General features: G+C 36.0%; 1 protein-coding gene across 1 annotated transcript in view; it reads left to right on the top strand.

Moving 5' to 3' along the window:
• The window catches only part of LOC128983646 (zinc finger protein-like 1 homolog), a 66,373-nt gene extending 53,270 nt beyond the window's left edge, over positions 1–13,103 (top strand). The window contains exons 6-7 of the mRNA XM_054403019.1: positions 11,344–11,461; positions 12,764–13,103. Coding sequence (XP_054258994.1) covers positions 11,344–11,461; positions 12,764–12,950 — 305 coding nt within the window. The 3' untranslated portion in view covers positions 12,951–13,103. The remainder of the gene's footprint in view (positions 1–11,343; positions 11,462–12,763) is intronic.
• The last annotated feature ends 2,127 nt before the right edge of the window (positions 13,104–15,230 follow it).

Consider the following 15,230-nt stretch of genomic DNA (forward strand, 5'->3'; position numbering starts at 1 on the left):
TAGATAGTAACCTTCATTTGATTTTTATCTTACTAGCTGAACCCGGCAGACGTTGTCTTGCCTTTGACTATTTATAATTTAAGTACTGTAACGTTTAATTGTCATATTGTATATGAAGTGCTTATAACTAAATTAAAATACGTACGACAACTAATGAAACACATATAGTACAAAGGATAACCGATTCTTTATTATTGCTCTTATATTAATGCTAGTGGGTAGACAATATTTTTAGTCTTTCTATTCGGCTCAATCACGTCCTGGTTGAAGTTCGTTCGCTACGCTCACTCACCTTTAGGTTGGAGCTCATTTGCTGCGCTCACTTGCCTTCAGGTTAGCTCGTTCACTACGCTAACTCGCCTCCAGGTTGAAGTTCGTTCGCTATGCTCACTCACCTTTTGGTTGCAAATTAGCTGTTGCCATAAATGTAAAAGAAATAATAGTGCTGCACCCTGTTGGTAATCCTTGTAACTTTAATGCTATTGAACATCATAGAACAGAACCAACTTGTTTAATTGAAACAGCTGTTAAGATTCATTAATTCCATTTCTCATAAGGTTAACGTGGGAAACTCCAGAGCCACTGGGGCGGAGCCGATTGGACGGATCACGAAATTGATGGTGTATAAACCTATTTCATGAAATTCTACTCGTATGTACAAAGTTTCGTGGCAATCGGTTCAGCGGTGTCTGAGTTTATCACTGCCAAATATATTCAAACATCCTCTTTTATACTTATAGATATATTTTTTATATTATCAGCAAGTTCGGTTAGTTAGGTTAGGTTATGACAGTTTAATTTTATAATAGAACGCCCTCATTTCGTCCGTATCACAATAAGCCTCTGAGAGGATCTGTGACAAACGACAACTACAATCGCATCGATAGTATAGATGATTTCGTGATTCGATAGAGTAATTAACGATAGTCGCGAAATCGCACAGCGTTTTTAAACGAAAAAGTGCTCACCTAAAGATGAAATAGGTTCGTACAGGACAGGCAATAGATTTGTTCATTAGATAAGTACTAAGACAAGTTCCAATGGGTGGAAAAATGTTGCGGAAAAACAATATTGTTTGGAGGAGATTATAACCTGGTTGCTCCAAGCAAAAAAAGGTTAAAAAAATATAGCCTAACATGCACGGTGGTAAAGGGAGCATCCATATATATATATAACAGTAAAACCTAGAGGTAGTTTCCGTTTTTTAAAACCAACCAAAAATATGCATGTCGAAGATGCTGATGAAAAGTAATTTCGTGATTGGTTTCAATAAATGGGCAATGGAACCCTAACCAGCCACAAAATAGTTAGAAATAAACTGTTGATTAGGCCCTTTTTTGATAGAATATGTAAAGTCAATCGCACCTTTAGGAGGAATACCACCACATAATCTTACACTAGGCTAATAGTAGTTTTTTATGTTAATCAGATACAACCCTAGCGTTAAGTTTGGTCAAACCTAATTTTGTGAAACCTTTACAAAAGGAGCATAAACTTCTAATATTAACTGGGTCGGGGTGCTAATTTAACGGTTTTGGCCAAGAGCTACACTTATCTCAATACACCTTTAAGCGTACCTTTGCATACTTGACGAAGACAATTTCCAATATTTCAATCAGGGAAGCCTTTTTATCATTATCAACCAAAAGACCAAATCTACCTTAGTAAACCAATATCTATTCACAAACATGTTTGCTGCCTTTAGAGGAGTTAAAAACCTCTGGAGGCATTCAAATTATTTATTGAAAATAACACCAACAAAATTTAAAAAAAATATTTTTACACAAAAGATATATTGTACTGGGATATCTAACCTGACACATAGATAATTTAAATATTACAATAATTTGTTTTACATTTGAGCTATTACAATCCATTAGTATATATATATATATATATATATATATATATACATATATATATCTATATATATAATACGTGAAGCCGTTTTTTGTTAACGCAACTCCTCCCTTATTTGTGGACCAATTTCAACGTTTGAGGTGTCAAAAGATTCGTCTCAATATGTAGTTATGCAATAAGGTTTTAGAATTTTAAAATTCTTGCTCTTAAGGGCGGGAGACCCTCTCAAAAGTCGGGTTTTCCCCATAAGAAATGCATAGAACAAATTTAAAAACAAAAAACAGCTGTTTATAAAAAGGAACTCATTAGTTTTTTGGGAGTAAATATTCATGTTTGTAATATTTAGTAGGTTAAGATCAAGTTAAACAGTTAAGTCAGTTTTGTTGGAAGAACAGAAAATGCCTCAAGTTCAAAGAAGAATCTATATATATAATACGTGAAGCCGTTTTTTGTTAACGCAACTCCTCCCTTATTTGTGGACCAATTTCAACGTTTGAGGTGTCAAAAGATTCGTCTCAATATGTAGTTATGCAATAAGGTTTTAGAATTTTAAAATTCTTGCTCTTAAGGGCGGGAGACCCTCTCAAAAGTCGGGTTTTCCCCATAAGAAATGCATAGAACAAATTTAAAAACAAAAAACAGCTGTTTATAAAAAGGAACTCATTAGTTTTTTGGGAGTAAATATTCATGTTTGTAATATTTAGTAGGTTAAGATCAAGTTAAACAGTTAAGTCAGTTTTGTTGGAAGAACAGAAAATGCCTCAAGTTCAAAGAAGAAATATTGGACACGGGAGGAGGACACAATTAATAATAAGATCTGGTGCGTATGAGGACTGAGGAGAGTAGAAAAATAGAGGCCTGGTCTAACAGATACCCATCCAGATACACATTTACTTGGTAAGCTGAATACAAATTGCCACTGCTATGCAACTTAGTGTTGTCATGGTGGGAAAATAAACTTGCCTAATGTCAGATCAAATTAATGCATACAAGAAATGTTTACTTCAGACACTAACAGATCGGGACATTTCAAAACATTTAGTAGAAACTATAATAATGCCTTGACTATGGGTATAAGTTCAAGTAGTAAGTTTAACCCAAATCTTGGCGGACCTTATGTTTTTATCGTAAACTTTTGTATTACTCGCTCTACTTCAATTGAAAAAAAACGTAAATGGATTGTTTACTACTATGTTATGTTGCCCTCGGACAATTTTATAGGCCTACGTTTTTTTTGACTGAATTCACCAACAAAATCCAGACATTTCAAGTCAAAAATAAAAAGTTTCATAAACTCATTTGCTATTGAAAGTTTTAGTGGCAATATTAGACCATACATAAGTGATGGAATTAGTGTTTATGTATTAAACGATCGAGTAGTTACGGTCAAGATTATTTTTATGATTCAGGAGAGGCAAATAATATAGCCTACACTGTTCAAAAAGAGAAAAGTAAAATTGCTATCCAAATATTATAGCTACAAGAACCAACCTATTTCGACAAATGTATCCATACTTTCAAAACTTTGGGAAAGGTATTAAGAGAAACTGCACTGAACAATGTGAGAATGTTCTGATGCGGGGCATATACTGTGACCACAGACAATGGAATAAACCCTGTGACTGACAGACAAGACGTCAAATTACGCTAACCATCTTTCAATGGCGTTGCTGCTTTAGCCTATTCAAAGCAGATTATGGCTGTCCAGTTGGTAACCCAGATTTTGTGGTTAAAAATGGAGCACATTAAATGGTTGATATCACCCCACTTTTCAGGTTACTCTACGGAGAAAATTCGTTTGATCAGGGGGATGTCTCAAATCAAAGAAATAAAATGAACCAACTTTAATTACTTTAAAAGAGAAGAAATAATGTAGGTGAACCTTGACGACGCCAATAGAGATAGGCCTATTTAAAATTAGTTTCTAACAAGTTTTCAAGCAACTCTAAGATGTAACTTAAGTTACTCGAATTTAAGCATAAGGTTTTCCTAGGCGTTATGTTTCATACTATGCGGCTCATTAAGCCGCACGGGTTCTCTAGTTTTTTTTATTTTGTGTGGTTTTACGCTAGTATATTTAAAAATGTGAACGAATGGTGTTTTTGGCCTCTTGGGACATCAAAATGAAAAAGTAAATCCGTCCCGGGTCTAGGTCTTACCGTGCCACCTACGGTAATAGCTACTTCCCTATAGGGAAATTTGCTAAAAGACAACTTTAACACTAAAAGACTAATTGTAGCAACAAGTTCTTATTTTGTGGGTTTTTTTCTTCTTAGGATGCTAGACTTGTAAGGTGTTAATTCCAAGGGGGTAAAATCTATAGCCTTGGATATGCTAGAAGTCGGGTGTGTTCAGGATTCAATTTTGACTTGTTAATTGGCTGGGTTCAGACCATACAATTTTATCATTCACTCAGTCAATCATTGGTCATCATCATCGCTCAAATTAAAGCCAAATAATCCCGGTTGTGTTTTATTACAATTTAAGTTGGTTTTAGGAGCTTATCAAACGTCACCTAAAATAACCATAGGTTAGTCGTGAACTACAACTACTGCTGGTGTGTTACCTACACTCACAAAATAATATTACAGTAAACTCCCGATTATCCGCGGGATTGACTGGCGTTAATACAACGGATAATCAATTTTTGCGGATAGGCCGCAAAATTTCCGGTAATGGTTAAACAACACACAAGTGTTTTAAATAAGTTTAGTACCTGATAAGAAAACTTAATAAGTGTCATGCATGTTATTGATGACATTTAATGCATCACAAATTAAATGTTACAATCGTTTGCACTAACAAAGCAAACAGTTTGAACGATTGAGTTAAACTGAACTAATGCTGTGGTGATGGGTGTATTGCGGGGAAGGGGAAGGTGAGTCAACAGTGGTAGACAGGGCGAATGACCACGCACGTGCAGATTACTCACCGGTCACGTGATTCACTCGCGCGCTAAGTAAACTATGATCTGCAGTGCCGCTGGTTGCGCCCAAAACTGCTCAAGCACACACCAAGTACATTGGATACCGATATACTGTACAGTAATACTGAACTACTGTACACGTTTTGTACTGTACATTATTAAGTTTACTCTTCAGTATATGTGATTTATGTTTTTTATTGCAATTTTGTATTTAGTAACTTTATGTAAATTATGTTTTTTTTTACCTACATGCACCGCGCATAATATGCAAAGCGGTTAAACCCCCCGCGGATAATCGAGAGTTTACTGTAACCCTTATTAGAAAGTTTCTTCACCTTTTAATAAAAATCAATAAATCGTAAATAAAGAATAACTATAAAGAAAATTAATTTCACGATTAACAACTACTTGGGTTCCCTGAGTTATTTCACCCAGGTGTGACGTTGAGAAGATAACCCAAGTAAATAAATTTTAATTGAATTAGACTGGTTTTATTGTACTAGTTAACGGACTACAAGACGGGAGAGATAACGACAAGGCTGTTCCGCCTGTCACCTACTAAGAATTGGAATCGGCAAGAAAACAAATTAATATAGGCAGAGCTGTTTCGCCCTCCACCCATTACTTCGGTCTTGATTTATTAGGGCAATAAAATACAATAATTTATTCTAGCGTATTAAAGGTACAGAGCCAATACCTAAAATAGTGCGACTAAGGAATTAATTTTGTAGACAGGGCTGTTCCGCCCGTCACCTGACACTTCAATTTAATAAAAGTATGTTCTATATCTATAATTTAATGGATATGAATTACAGGAGAATAGCTGAAGTACTATCGGATAACGATGGACGTGAGCTGTTTCGCAGGTCTCTTAACTATATATTTAATCAAAATGTGGTAGTATGGATCAATTAGTCTACACCAAGAATTACTAGTTTGCTTGCAATAATACTTAACAGTCTTGTGAAGGGTTTTAACCAATTTTACTTGGAACTATCATAGCCTATAATTTCCACCAAAAAGTAGTAACAAAAGCAGCTACAATAATAATTGTAAATTTAAAATATATTTAATATCGGAGTACTTACTGGTGATGTCCCTATGAGGACGAAGACTCAGTTTAGTTAGACCAATAGTTTGGCTAGACTAGAGCGGGTTTATTATAGTTTAGAAGGGAGTAGAGACGAGAGAGAAGTGACCAGCTACATGCTGGCTGATCGAATTACGGTTGATCCTGGGTCTTGGAGAACTCTCGCTCTACCCCTATCAATCAATCAATCAATCAATCAAATCACTTTATTTGTCCTTGTACATGTCATTACAAGAAATGGCGTCAAATATAAAACTAAAAAAACAATACAATTATAAATTAAAAAAAAAAAAACTACCACTACTGCTTCATAATTTTGTTGTATTCATAAAATTCCTCTATTGAGTACAAGGGTTTGTTGATCAAATATATTTTCAATTTACATTTTAGTTTGTTATTGTTTTTTTCTGATCTTAGTTCATTCGGAAGTGCTTTAAAGAATTTATTGCCAATGTATGTCATCTTTTTTTTTTTAAATTCCAATCTATGTTTTTCAAAATGTTTTTCGGTCTGTCTTCTTGTATTATATTGATGACCTATTGGTTGTACATAAGTTTTTGTTATAAAAAATAAGATACATTCAAAAATATACAGACCATACACAGTTAAAATTTTAAGATTTTTGAAGTGTTCTCTTGCGGAGTCATCATCTTCAAGTTTGAGCATACATCTAATTGCTTTTTTTCTGTAGGTTTAGAATTGTATTCAGATTATTTATTGTTGTTGCACCATACAAGCCAATTCCATAAGAAATATTAGAGTGAATCAGAGAAAAATATATTTGTTTTAGTACAGGCAATGAGCATAGGCTGGCCATACGCCTTAAGGCGAATAAACCGGAGTTAATTTTTCTTGATATATGTTCGACATGTTTGTCCCAGCATAGGTTTTCATCAATATATAGACCTAAAAATTTAGCCTCATTCACTTGTTCAATAATTTCATCTTCAATCATTATATTTGGAGATATTTTTTTACGATTTTGCTTTGTGGAAAATGTAATAAATTTAGTTTTATTTGGATTTAACAAAAGACTATTATTATTGAAGTATTGCTTTATATTAGCTAGTTCTATAAAACTTAAATATTCAATTTCATTTTGGTTCTTTGCTGAGATTTTTAAATTTGCGTCGTCTGCATATAAACATAAATTACTATGGGGAACAGTCTGTAGCACTTCAGGAAGTCCGGTTATGTAACATAAGAACAGCAAAGGACCCAGAATCGATCCCTGTGGGACGCCACATGAGACCAAACATAAGTCCGATGCTGCGCCCGTGATCCTATTTGAAATGGTTTGGTTAATTTCAACCAGGGTGTCCACATTCTGGAAAGTCAGGGAAATAGGCAAGAAGTCATGGAAAGTCATGGTAATTTCCAATTATGGATGGATTTGAGGGGACCATTCAATGCTCTAGTCAGCTGTAACCCGGACTGTTGTAGCATTTTTCAGGATTTTTCAAAAATGTTCGACAATTCAATTTATTACAGTTGTATTATTTTATGAGTTATCGGTTTGTTTTAGTTTATTGTTGTACCTATTTTACTCCATTGTTATCTGTTATTACATATTTCAGTATTTTCTGCAAAATAACATGTCCAGGCAGTATTATTTGTGTGTGTATGTTATATTATAATTTGCGTGTAAAGTTCGTGAGTCATGGAAATCAATGGTAAATGGTCATGGATAGTCATGGAAAGTCATGGAAATTAATGACAAATTTTTTGTGGACACCCTGTTTCAACATACTGATATCGGTCGGAAAGGTATGACTTAAACCAATTGTATGCAACTCCCTTGACACCAAAGTTCAATAATTTATCAAGTAATAGATGATGATTTACGCTTTCAAAAGCTTTTGTTAAATCCATAAATATGCCCACTACGTTCTCCCCTTTATCTATGGACTCTATGATGGATTCAATAAAAGAAACGGCTGCAGTGAAAACCGATTTTCCGGGCCGAAAACCGTGCTGGGACATATCTAGAATGTTTGAATTTTCTAAGAATTGGGATAATCTTCTGTACACAACTTTTTCATAAATTTTTTAAAAGGATGGCAGAATCGAAATTGGACGATAATTGGACATGTCTTTTGTAGAATCTTTTTTATGTATAGGTACAACTTTGGATATTTTTAATTTTTTTGGAAAAATGCCAGATATTAAAGAAGAGTTAACCAGATGAACTAAGATTTTACATAGGTGTATTTTTGCAGATTTTATTATAGTTACAGGAATTTCATCAAACCCATATGATTGCTTATTTTTTAAAGAATCTAATATTTTAATAATTTCGTTTTCATCTGTGGGCTCACAGTGAAAAGTCTGATTATGAGGAGAGAAACTACTTGAAAGACTATTTTTCTGTACACTAGGTTCTATATCTGGTTTTGTTTGAAGATCTTTTATACAGTTTATAAAATAATTGTTTAACAAATTACTTATAACTAAAACATCAGATACATTCTTATTATCTACAGTCAATTCTAGATTTTGTTTGTTTTTGGGCAGAACTCCAACCTCAGTATTTACTATTTTCCAAGTTGTTTTAATGACATTTTCTGATTCATTTATCTGCTTATTATAAAAATTGGTTTTTGAATCTTTTAACATTTTCCTATATAACTTATTTTTCTCTTTAACACATTTCTTCAATTCTTTATTTTTTGTTACTCTAGCTTCTTTTTCTAAGTCAATAATATTGTTTCTTTGCTGTTTTATTTCTTCTGTGACCCAGGATTTTTGTTTATAATTTATCCTTTTAACTTTTTTAGGAAAAGCTAAGTTAAAATGATACATAAAAATATTGAGAAACTTATCATATTTGTCCTCCACTTATGAAAAATAAACTTCATTCCAGTTTTCACTTTTAAGTGATTCAAGAAATAGGTTTACATTATCTTTTGAAAAGCTACCCTTCGTCCTTAAAGACGCTGCCAGTGCAGCGGGTGGACACTACCGATCTAATATAAATTTTAATCTAGGTCCAATTTGGGACCTCATAGGCTGTAGCTCAGTATTGTTTTTAACATTACATCAGGCAGACCTAAGGGCTGTGGCATCAACACCGAGATAAAATCCATGGGGGATTTGGCAGAATTTTAACCCAGGACCTCAGCTCGCTCCCTATTTTGTGGGCTCTATTTTAAGCGGTGCATAAAAAAATACTTCTTTTGGGGAGGACAGAAAAAAGGATCATGTATACATCAAACATAGGTCTGCAACAAAAATTGACCAAGAACTACTGCACACCTGACGCAAGAAACAACCTGACGCACAGAGAGTCAATATTCCTCTCAATGAATTAAACGCTTTCTTCTCTTCCTTTGGTCAAAGCATCAATCAACAACAAGTTGAAAGTTATATAACGGAGTTAAGAAACTCCCCTGTACAAGAATTAGGATACCCCAAGTTCACTTTCAAACCTGTACTGCAGTCTGATGTTCTGAAATCTATTCGACGTATTCGCAGTAATGCTATTGGATCTGATGGCATTCCAATTCGCTTCATTAAGGACATTCTCTTTGCTATACTCCCCACTATCACCTGCATTTTCAACACATCTCTAAGGCAAAGCATATTCCCGATTTCTTGGAAGTCTGCCCTAATTCGTCCCTTAAATAAGATTCCAGCACCTGCTTCTTGCCAGGATTTCAGGCCGATCAGTATATTGCCCGCATTATCTAAAAGCCTTGAAAGAATCGTGCACTGCCAGATCACTGAGTTTCTGACTGAAAACAATATCTTATGCAACTCACAGTCTGGCTTTCGAGCAGCTCACAGTACAGAAACAGCACTCTTACGTGTGACGGACGACATTAGACTAGCAATGGAACATCGGCAGGGTACGATTCTTACCCCATTCGATTTTTCTAAAGCCTTTGACTGTGTAAATCATAAGCTCCTTTTGGAAAAGCTAAGGGTCATAGGGTTTTCAAATGGTGTATTGGACTGGCTGGGATCCTATCTGTCAGACAGGCGGCAGTGTGTTGAGGTTGATGACTTACGATCTGACTGGGAGACAGTTACTAGTGGTGTACCTCAGGGGTCCATCCTTGGTCCTCTGTTGTTCGTACTATACATAAATGACTTGAGCTCAGTCCTCACACACTGTAAATACCACATGTATGCTGACGACTTACAGATTTATACACATTTTTCACCCAATCAGATCAACGAAAGTGTTCTGAGAGTGAACGAAGATATTGAGAAAATCATTACTTGGACTAATAAACACGGACTCAGACTTAACCACGAAAAAACTAAACCGATCATAATTTGTCATCCACGTTTACGGAACTCTATTGACTTTCTGACGACGAATCCAATAACTATAAATGGAACAGATTTGCTTTACAATGACAAGGTCAAAAACTTAGGGCTTACTATCAACTCGACACTTACTTGGGGCGATGCGGTAGTAGACATCCGTAAAAAGGTGTTTGCATCAATCCACTCACTTAAAAAGTTACAGAATTTCTTGCCTTTGTACATAAAGTTACACCTGGTTAAATCACTTGTTTTTCCCCACTTCACTTACTGCAGCTCTGTGATCAATGACATGTCTGTAAACCTCGCTGATGCTCTCCAACGCGTTCAGAACTACTGCCTAAGATTCATTTATGATCTAAGACGCAGTGAGCGCATCACACCTTTCTACATTCATTCTAAGTTATTAAAGCTATGTGACCTGAGATCAATCAAAATTCTTTCGCTAACCTATTCGATATTAAAAAACAATTTTCCAAAATATTTTGTAGATGATTTTAGGTTTGTAGCTGAAGAAAGTGTCAGATACTCACGCCATGCATCATTAACTTTGCGTATGCCTCACCATAGGACCGCAGTTTACGACAGAGCCTTTATTGTAACTGCTTGCCGTCTTTGGAACGATCTCCCTTTAGCTATTAAATCCCTCGATAGTCGTTCCCGGTTTGTGGCAGCACTAAAAAATCTCTATTTTGAACGTATGGCCATGAGTAGGTTTGTCGTAGGGGCCTGTGCGCATTGCGGTCGCTGACTTGTATGGGTGTGTGTGTGAGTGTGTGTGTGTAAGTATTTTTAAAATTTACTGATTTTTGATAAAAGTTTCTGTATCTATGATTTCTGTTTTGTTTTATTGTATAAGCTGATTATGTTAAAATATTTATATTATGTTTTAAAGTACAGGTTAAGTGTAAGAAAGGGCCATGTGGCCCTAACTTTGCCTGTATAAATAAATGATTTTTCATTTCATTTCATTTCATTTCACACCAAAAAAACCAAATTTCTATCAAATCTGGGTTGCTATTGGATTTTAGAAAATAGATTTATTTAGAAATGTTTGATGTACGATGTATGGTATGTTTTCATAAGTGATGGTCTTTATATTGTAGACCTTTTGTGTCCATCTTTATGATATTTAAAACATCAATTAAAGTGTTAAGTTATCTGTGCCATTTAAAAAGTGTAAGCAAATTTTCAGGCCAACAATCAAGAAGAGTCTACAAAGCAGTCGATGAAATTCCTTCAATTGGATTTGATCATGATGAAAATAAATACAAACGAAAATCATTTCTGGATTGGTTCAAGAGGTGGTTAAAGTAAGTATACTTCATTATATAAGTGTACAGACGTTTTTTGTTGATCTATATATATAAAGCTCAAATACCACTGACTCATTCATTCACTCACTCACTCACTCATCACGAAATCTCAGAAACCGTAAGACCTAGGAACCTGAAACTTGGCAGGCATCTTCCTTTTGGGTAGTAGACGCTCACTAAGAAAGGATTTTACCCTCCGACCTCTGGGCTCCGCCCCAGTGGCTCTGGAGTTTCCCATGTTAACCTTATGAGAAATGGAATTAATGAATCTTAACAGCTGTTTCAATTAAACAAGTTGGTTCTGTTCTATGATGTTCAATAGCATTAAAGTTACAAGGATTACCAACAGGGTGCAGCACTATTATTTTTTAAATTTATGACAACAGGTAATTTGCAACCAAAAGGTGAGTGAGCGTAGCGAACGAGCTAACCAGAAGGCAAGTGAGCGCAGCGAACGAGCTCCAACCTAAAGGTGAGTGAGCGTAGCGAACGAACTTCAACCAGGACGTGATTGAGCCATGCGAACGAGATCATCTTGAAAATTAAGAAGTTCAATGGGTTACAGCTTACAAAGCCCGCGGGTTACAGCTAGTATTCTATAAAATCCTTTCCATCCTGAATGCCAGCATACCTGTCAAACAAGGTGAGTTTAGCCCTAGACGCAGTGCTCGATTTGTAAAAAAATTAGGTAGCGGAACTGTAAACTATTCTATGATTCGGGAGTGCCCAGCCACCACCCCATGGGCAATGGCGCATGTACCCCCAAACCAAGCCTAATGCCCCCCCCCCCCCCAAAGCATGACATCTACATTCCACCCTTTAATTTATAACATTAGTCAATATATAAAAATCTGAATCCGAACCCATTATTCTTTTTTCCATTTTACATGGAAATAACACTAGACAATATTTAAAAAGAAGACTGCTATATGACGATTTTCGTTATATATCTTTGCCAGGGCCGCAGCTACACATTTTTCTAGCGGGGGCAAGTCTTAAATTTGCCGCCCCTTCACCACACAGCCGTAGATTTTTTTTTCTAAGAGACAATGGCATTTTACAACTTTAGTCTTAACACGAGGCACACAAACTTTTTTTAAAAAAATGGCACAGATTTGTTATTATACTTTTCTAGCCTATTACGTTATTAAAAATATAGTACTTTTTTTAATGCAGCAGCAACTCGAGGTATCATAGTGGCACGCTCCCTGTCCGCTACTGTAAAGTTGCTATTGGGTATATAGTAGTGAGGTAGGGTAAGGAACAACTTACATTTATGTTACGTTGTGGTTGTTCCAGCAGTACCAGCAGCAACAACAGGAGGTATCATAGTGGCACGCTCCCTGTCCGCTACTGTAAAGTTGCTATTGGGTTAATAGTAGTTGTCTGTGTCATCATTGTATTTATTCGTCTCGGACGCATCACTGCAGCTGATGATCCTGCTCTTGACTTGTTAAATAACCCAAATGTTCGGGTTAGTGAATAATGTATTGTAGCTTTTTTATAATAATTATAGTTATAGGTTATCATATTTGTCTATGCACCTATCTTTAGCTCCAAGCCACAAAATTTAAACAATGATATCTGACATAGTAGATTTTTTTTTTTTACTTTGAAATAAAAACGGCATTGGTCTTTACTATAGTTTCCTTTTGATTTAAGGATTTGTTGTAATGTTTCTAATAATGCATCAAAACATCCTCAATACTTTTATTATTTTATTTGTTTACTTACATTGAAAAAAAAATATCTTTTAAAATATGTAATAGGTTGGTTTTGCATTAACAAATTATTTTTTAGGTCTTAACATTCAAACAGTGTTTTTTTCTTCGTCCAAACGAGTTGACCTCTGTTGAAACTACCATGGAAATGAATGAAGAAATAATTTCAAAAACATTTTAACCCTTAAACGCGCACGGGGGTATGACATACCTCCACGTGCATGCTTGTGTTACGAGTACTGAGTTCATTTGGGGGGTCTAGTGTACCCCCATGCACGTAGTAGTGTCTCAGTTTTATTATCATTAAGTAACTTATCATTATATTTAACTTCATTAGTATTATATAACTTTATTTATAATTTTGATAGTATTGAAAGTTTGCCAAAAACAGTGGCGGCGATAGCGGGTCCGCGGTGCGGGGGGGCCCACGAGCTAGGGGCGGCCCGTGAGCCTTGACCAGGATTTTTGGTAAATTTTACCGGCACACGGGCCTGGGCCGGCGATAGTGTGACAGGCTCAGCCACACGGGTCCCCTATCATAACAATATTTATATGAGAATTAAAATATGTTTTTTATTGTTCAAACCTATAGCTCAAGTAGTTTACAATAGCTAAACTAACACTATTACTTGACCGATTGATATAAATTATCTAACAAACCTAAGTAAAAGAATTGTCATCAGTCATGCGGGTTGCATTAACAGTCCTCGTGGATTGTGTGAAGGCGCAGTCAAAATTTGTTACATAATAATAGGGCCGTATTTATAACCAATGTGGTCTCTTGCCTAGGAAGATAAAACATTAATGTTAATCCTCCTAGCCCCCAGCGGGTGACACCATAGAGGATCCTCTATGCTGATTCGACTAAATAAACTTGACAATTTTGTTACGACCAAATCGGCAAATTAACCTAGGTGGCTAGGGCACTAGCTAATAAATAATTCCATTCTTTCATTGATGCTAAAGAAAGATTTTCATTTCATTGCATGTCTTACTTTTAGGAGGTTGCCCTTTAGATTTGTTTACTTCGCGTTTAGATGTGTTTACATCGAGTCAGGTAAAAAATTTTACTTACCTAAGGGCCTCAGGCCAAATCAGATCGGTTTAAAATCGGGTTGCTTTGGAAACGGTTGATTTTTATAATAGGCCTATAATGTCGATTTTCGAGCCGAGCAGAGCCTGGACTACAAGCTTGAGAGATCAAGCACAAAGTCAGAAAATCAAGCTCGAGCCGATTTTCTCAGTACCACAATAATGCACAATTAAAAGTAAAAGCTTTTATATCCGTGAGGATCACGCTTATGAAATTGAAAGATTAGGCCTACGCTTTTGCTGCGATCGCGGATATCGAAGGGAACATTTCCCCGCGGATGACGATGTCTCCGCGGCCGCAGATGTTCAATATTTTGCCGCGATTGCGGAAGACGATAATGACGTTTCTTTTTTAGCGAGAGATATATCTAGGATTTAGCCGCGATTACGGAAAAATGATTTACCCGTCACCACCGACGGGTCGCGGGGAGATATTAGATTGGGCCGTGAACGCGGGAGACGATGCTGCTGCTATCTAATGATATCATAGGTTTGGTTGCATTTGCAATCACGGTAAACTATGATAATGTTTCTTCCATGACTTATGACTACGGGAAGTATTTACGGTTTTGCCGCGATCATGGAAGACGATAATGACGCCTCGGGAGATGCCTTGTCAAGTTTATTGCAAAATTGCAAGTTTAGGCGGTAATACATGGGAAAATGTTTTTAAAGATCATTAGGAGAGGGGGGCCCGGCGAACAAACTTGCGGGGGGGCCCGCGGGTTCTTATTGCCACCACTGGCCAAAAATCTTAGTATCTGTAAACCAATTGGGTAGAAATGTCAACCATAGAGTCCACTGATCTAGCCTCCTAGTAAAAAGGTGCAATGCACCGTCTGCCTTGGTAAAAAAGACGCCAAGACCAAATTTAAGTGTAAAACCTAATGTGCCAGGGACAAATGTAAAATATTTGTGAAGTGTGTTTAAAAGGACTTCTGGGTACTTTCCTG

Source organism: Macrosteles quadrilineatus, unplaced genomic scaffold (assembly GCF_028750875.1).
Source record: "Macrosteles quadrilineatus isolate MER2022 unplaced genomic scaffold, UCM_ALF_1.0 Scaffold_1__1_contigs__length_201487025, whole genome shotgun sequence".
Lineage (NCBI taxonomy): Eukaryota > Metazoa > Arthropoda > Insecta > Hemiptera > Cicadellidae > Macrosteles > Macrosteles quadrilineatus.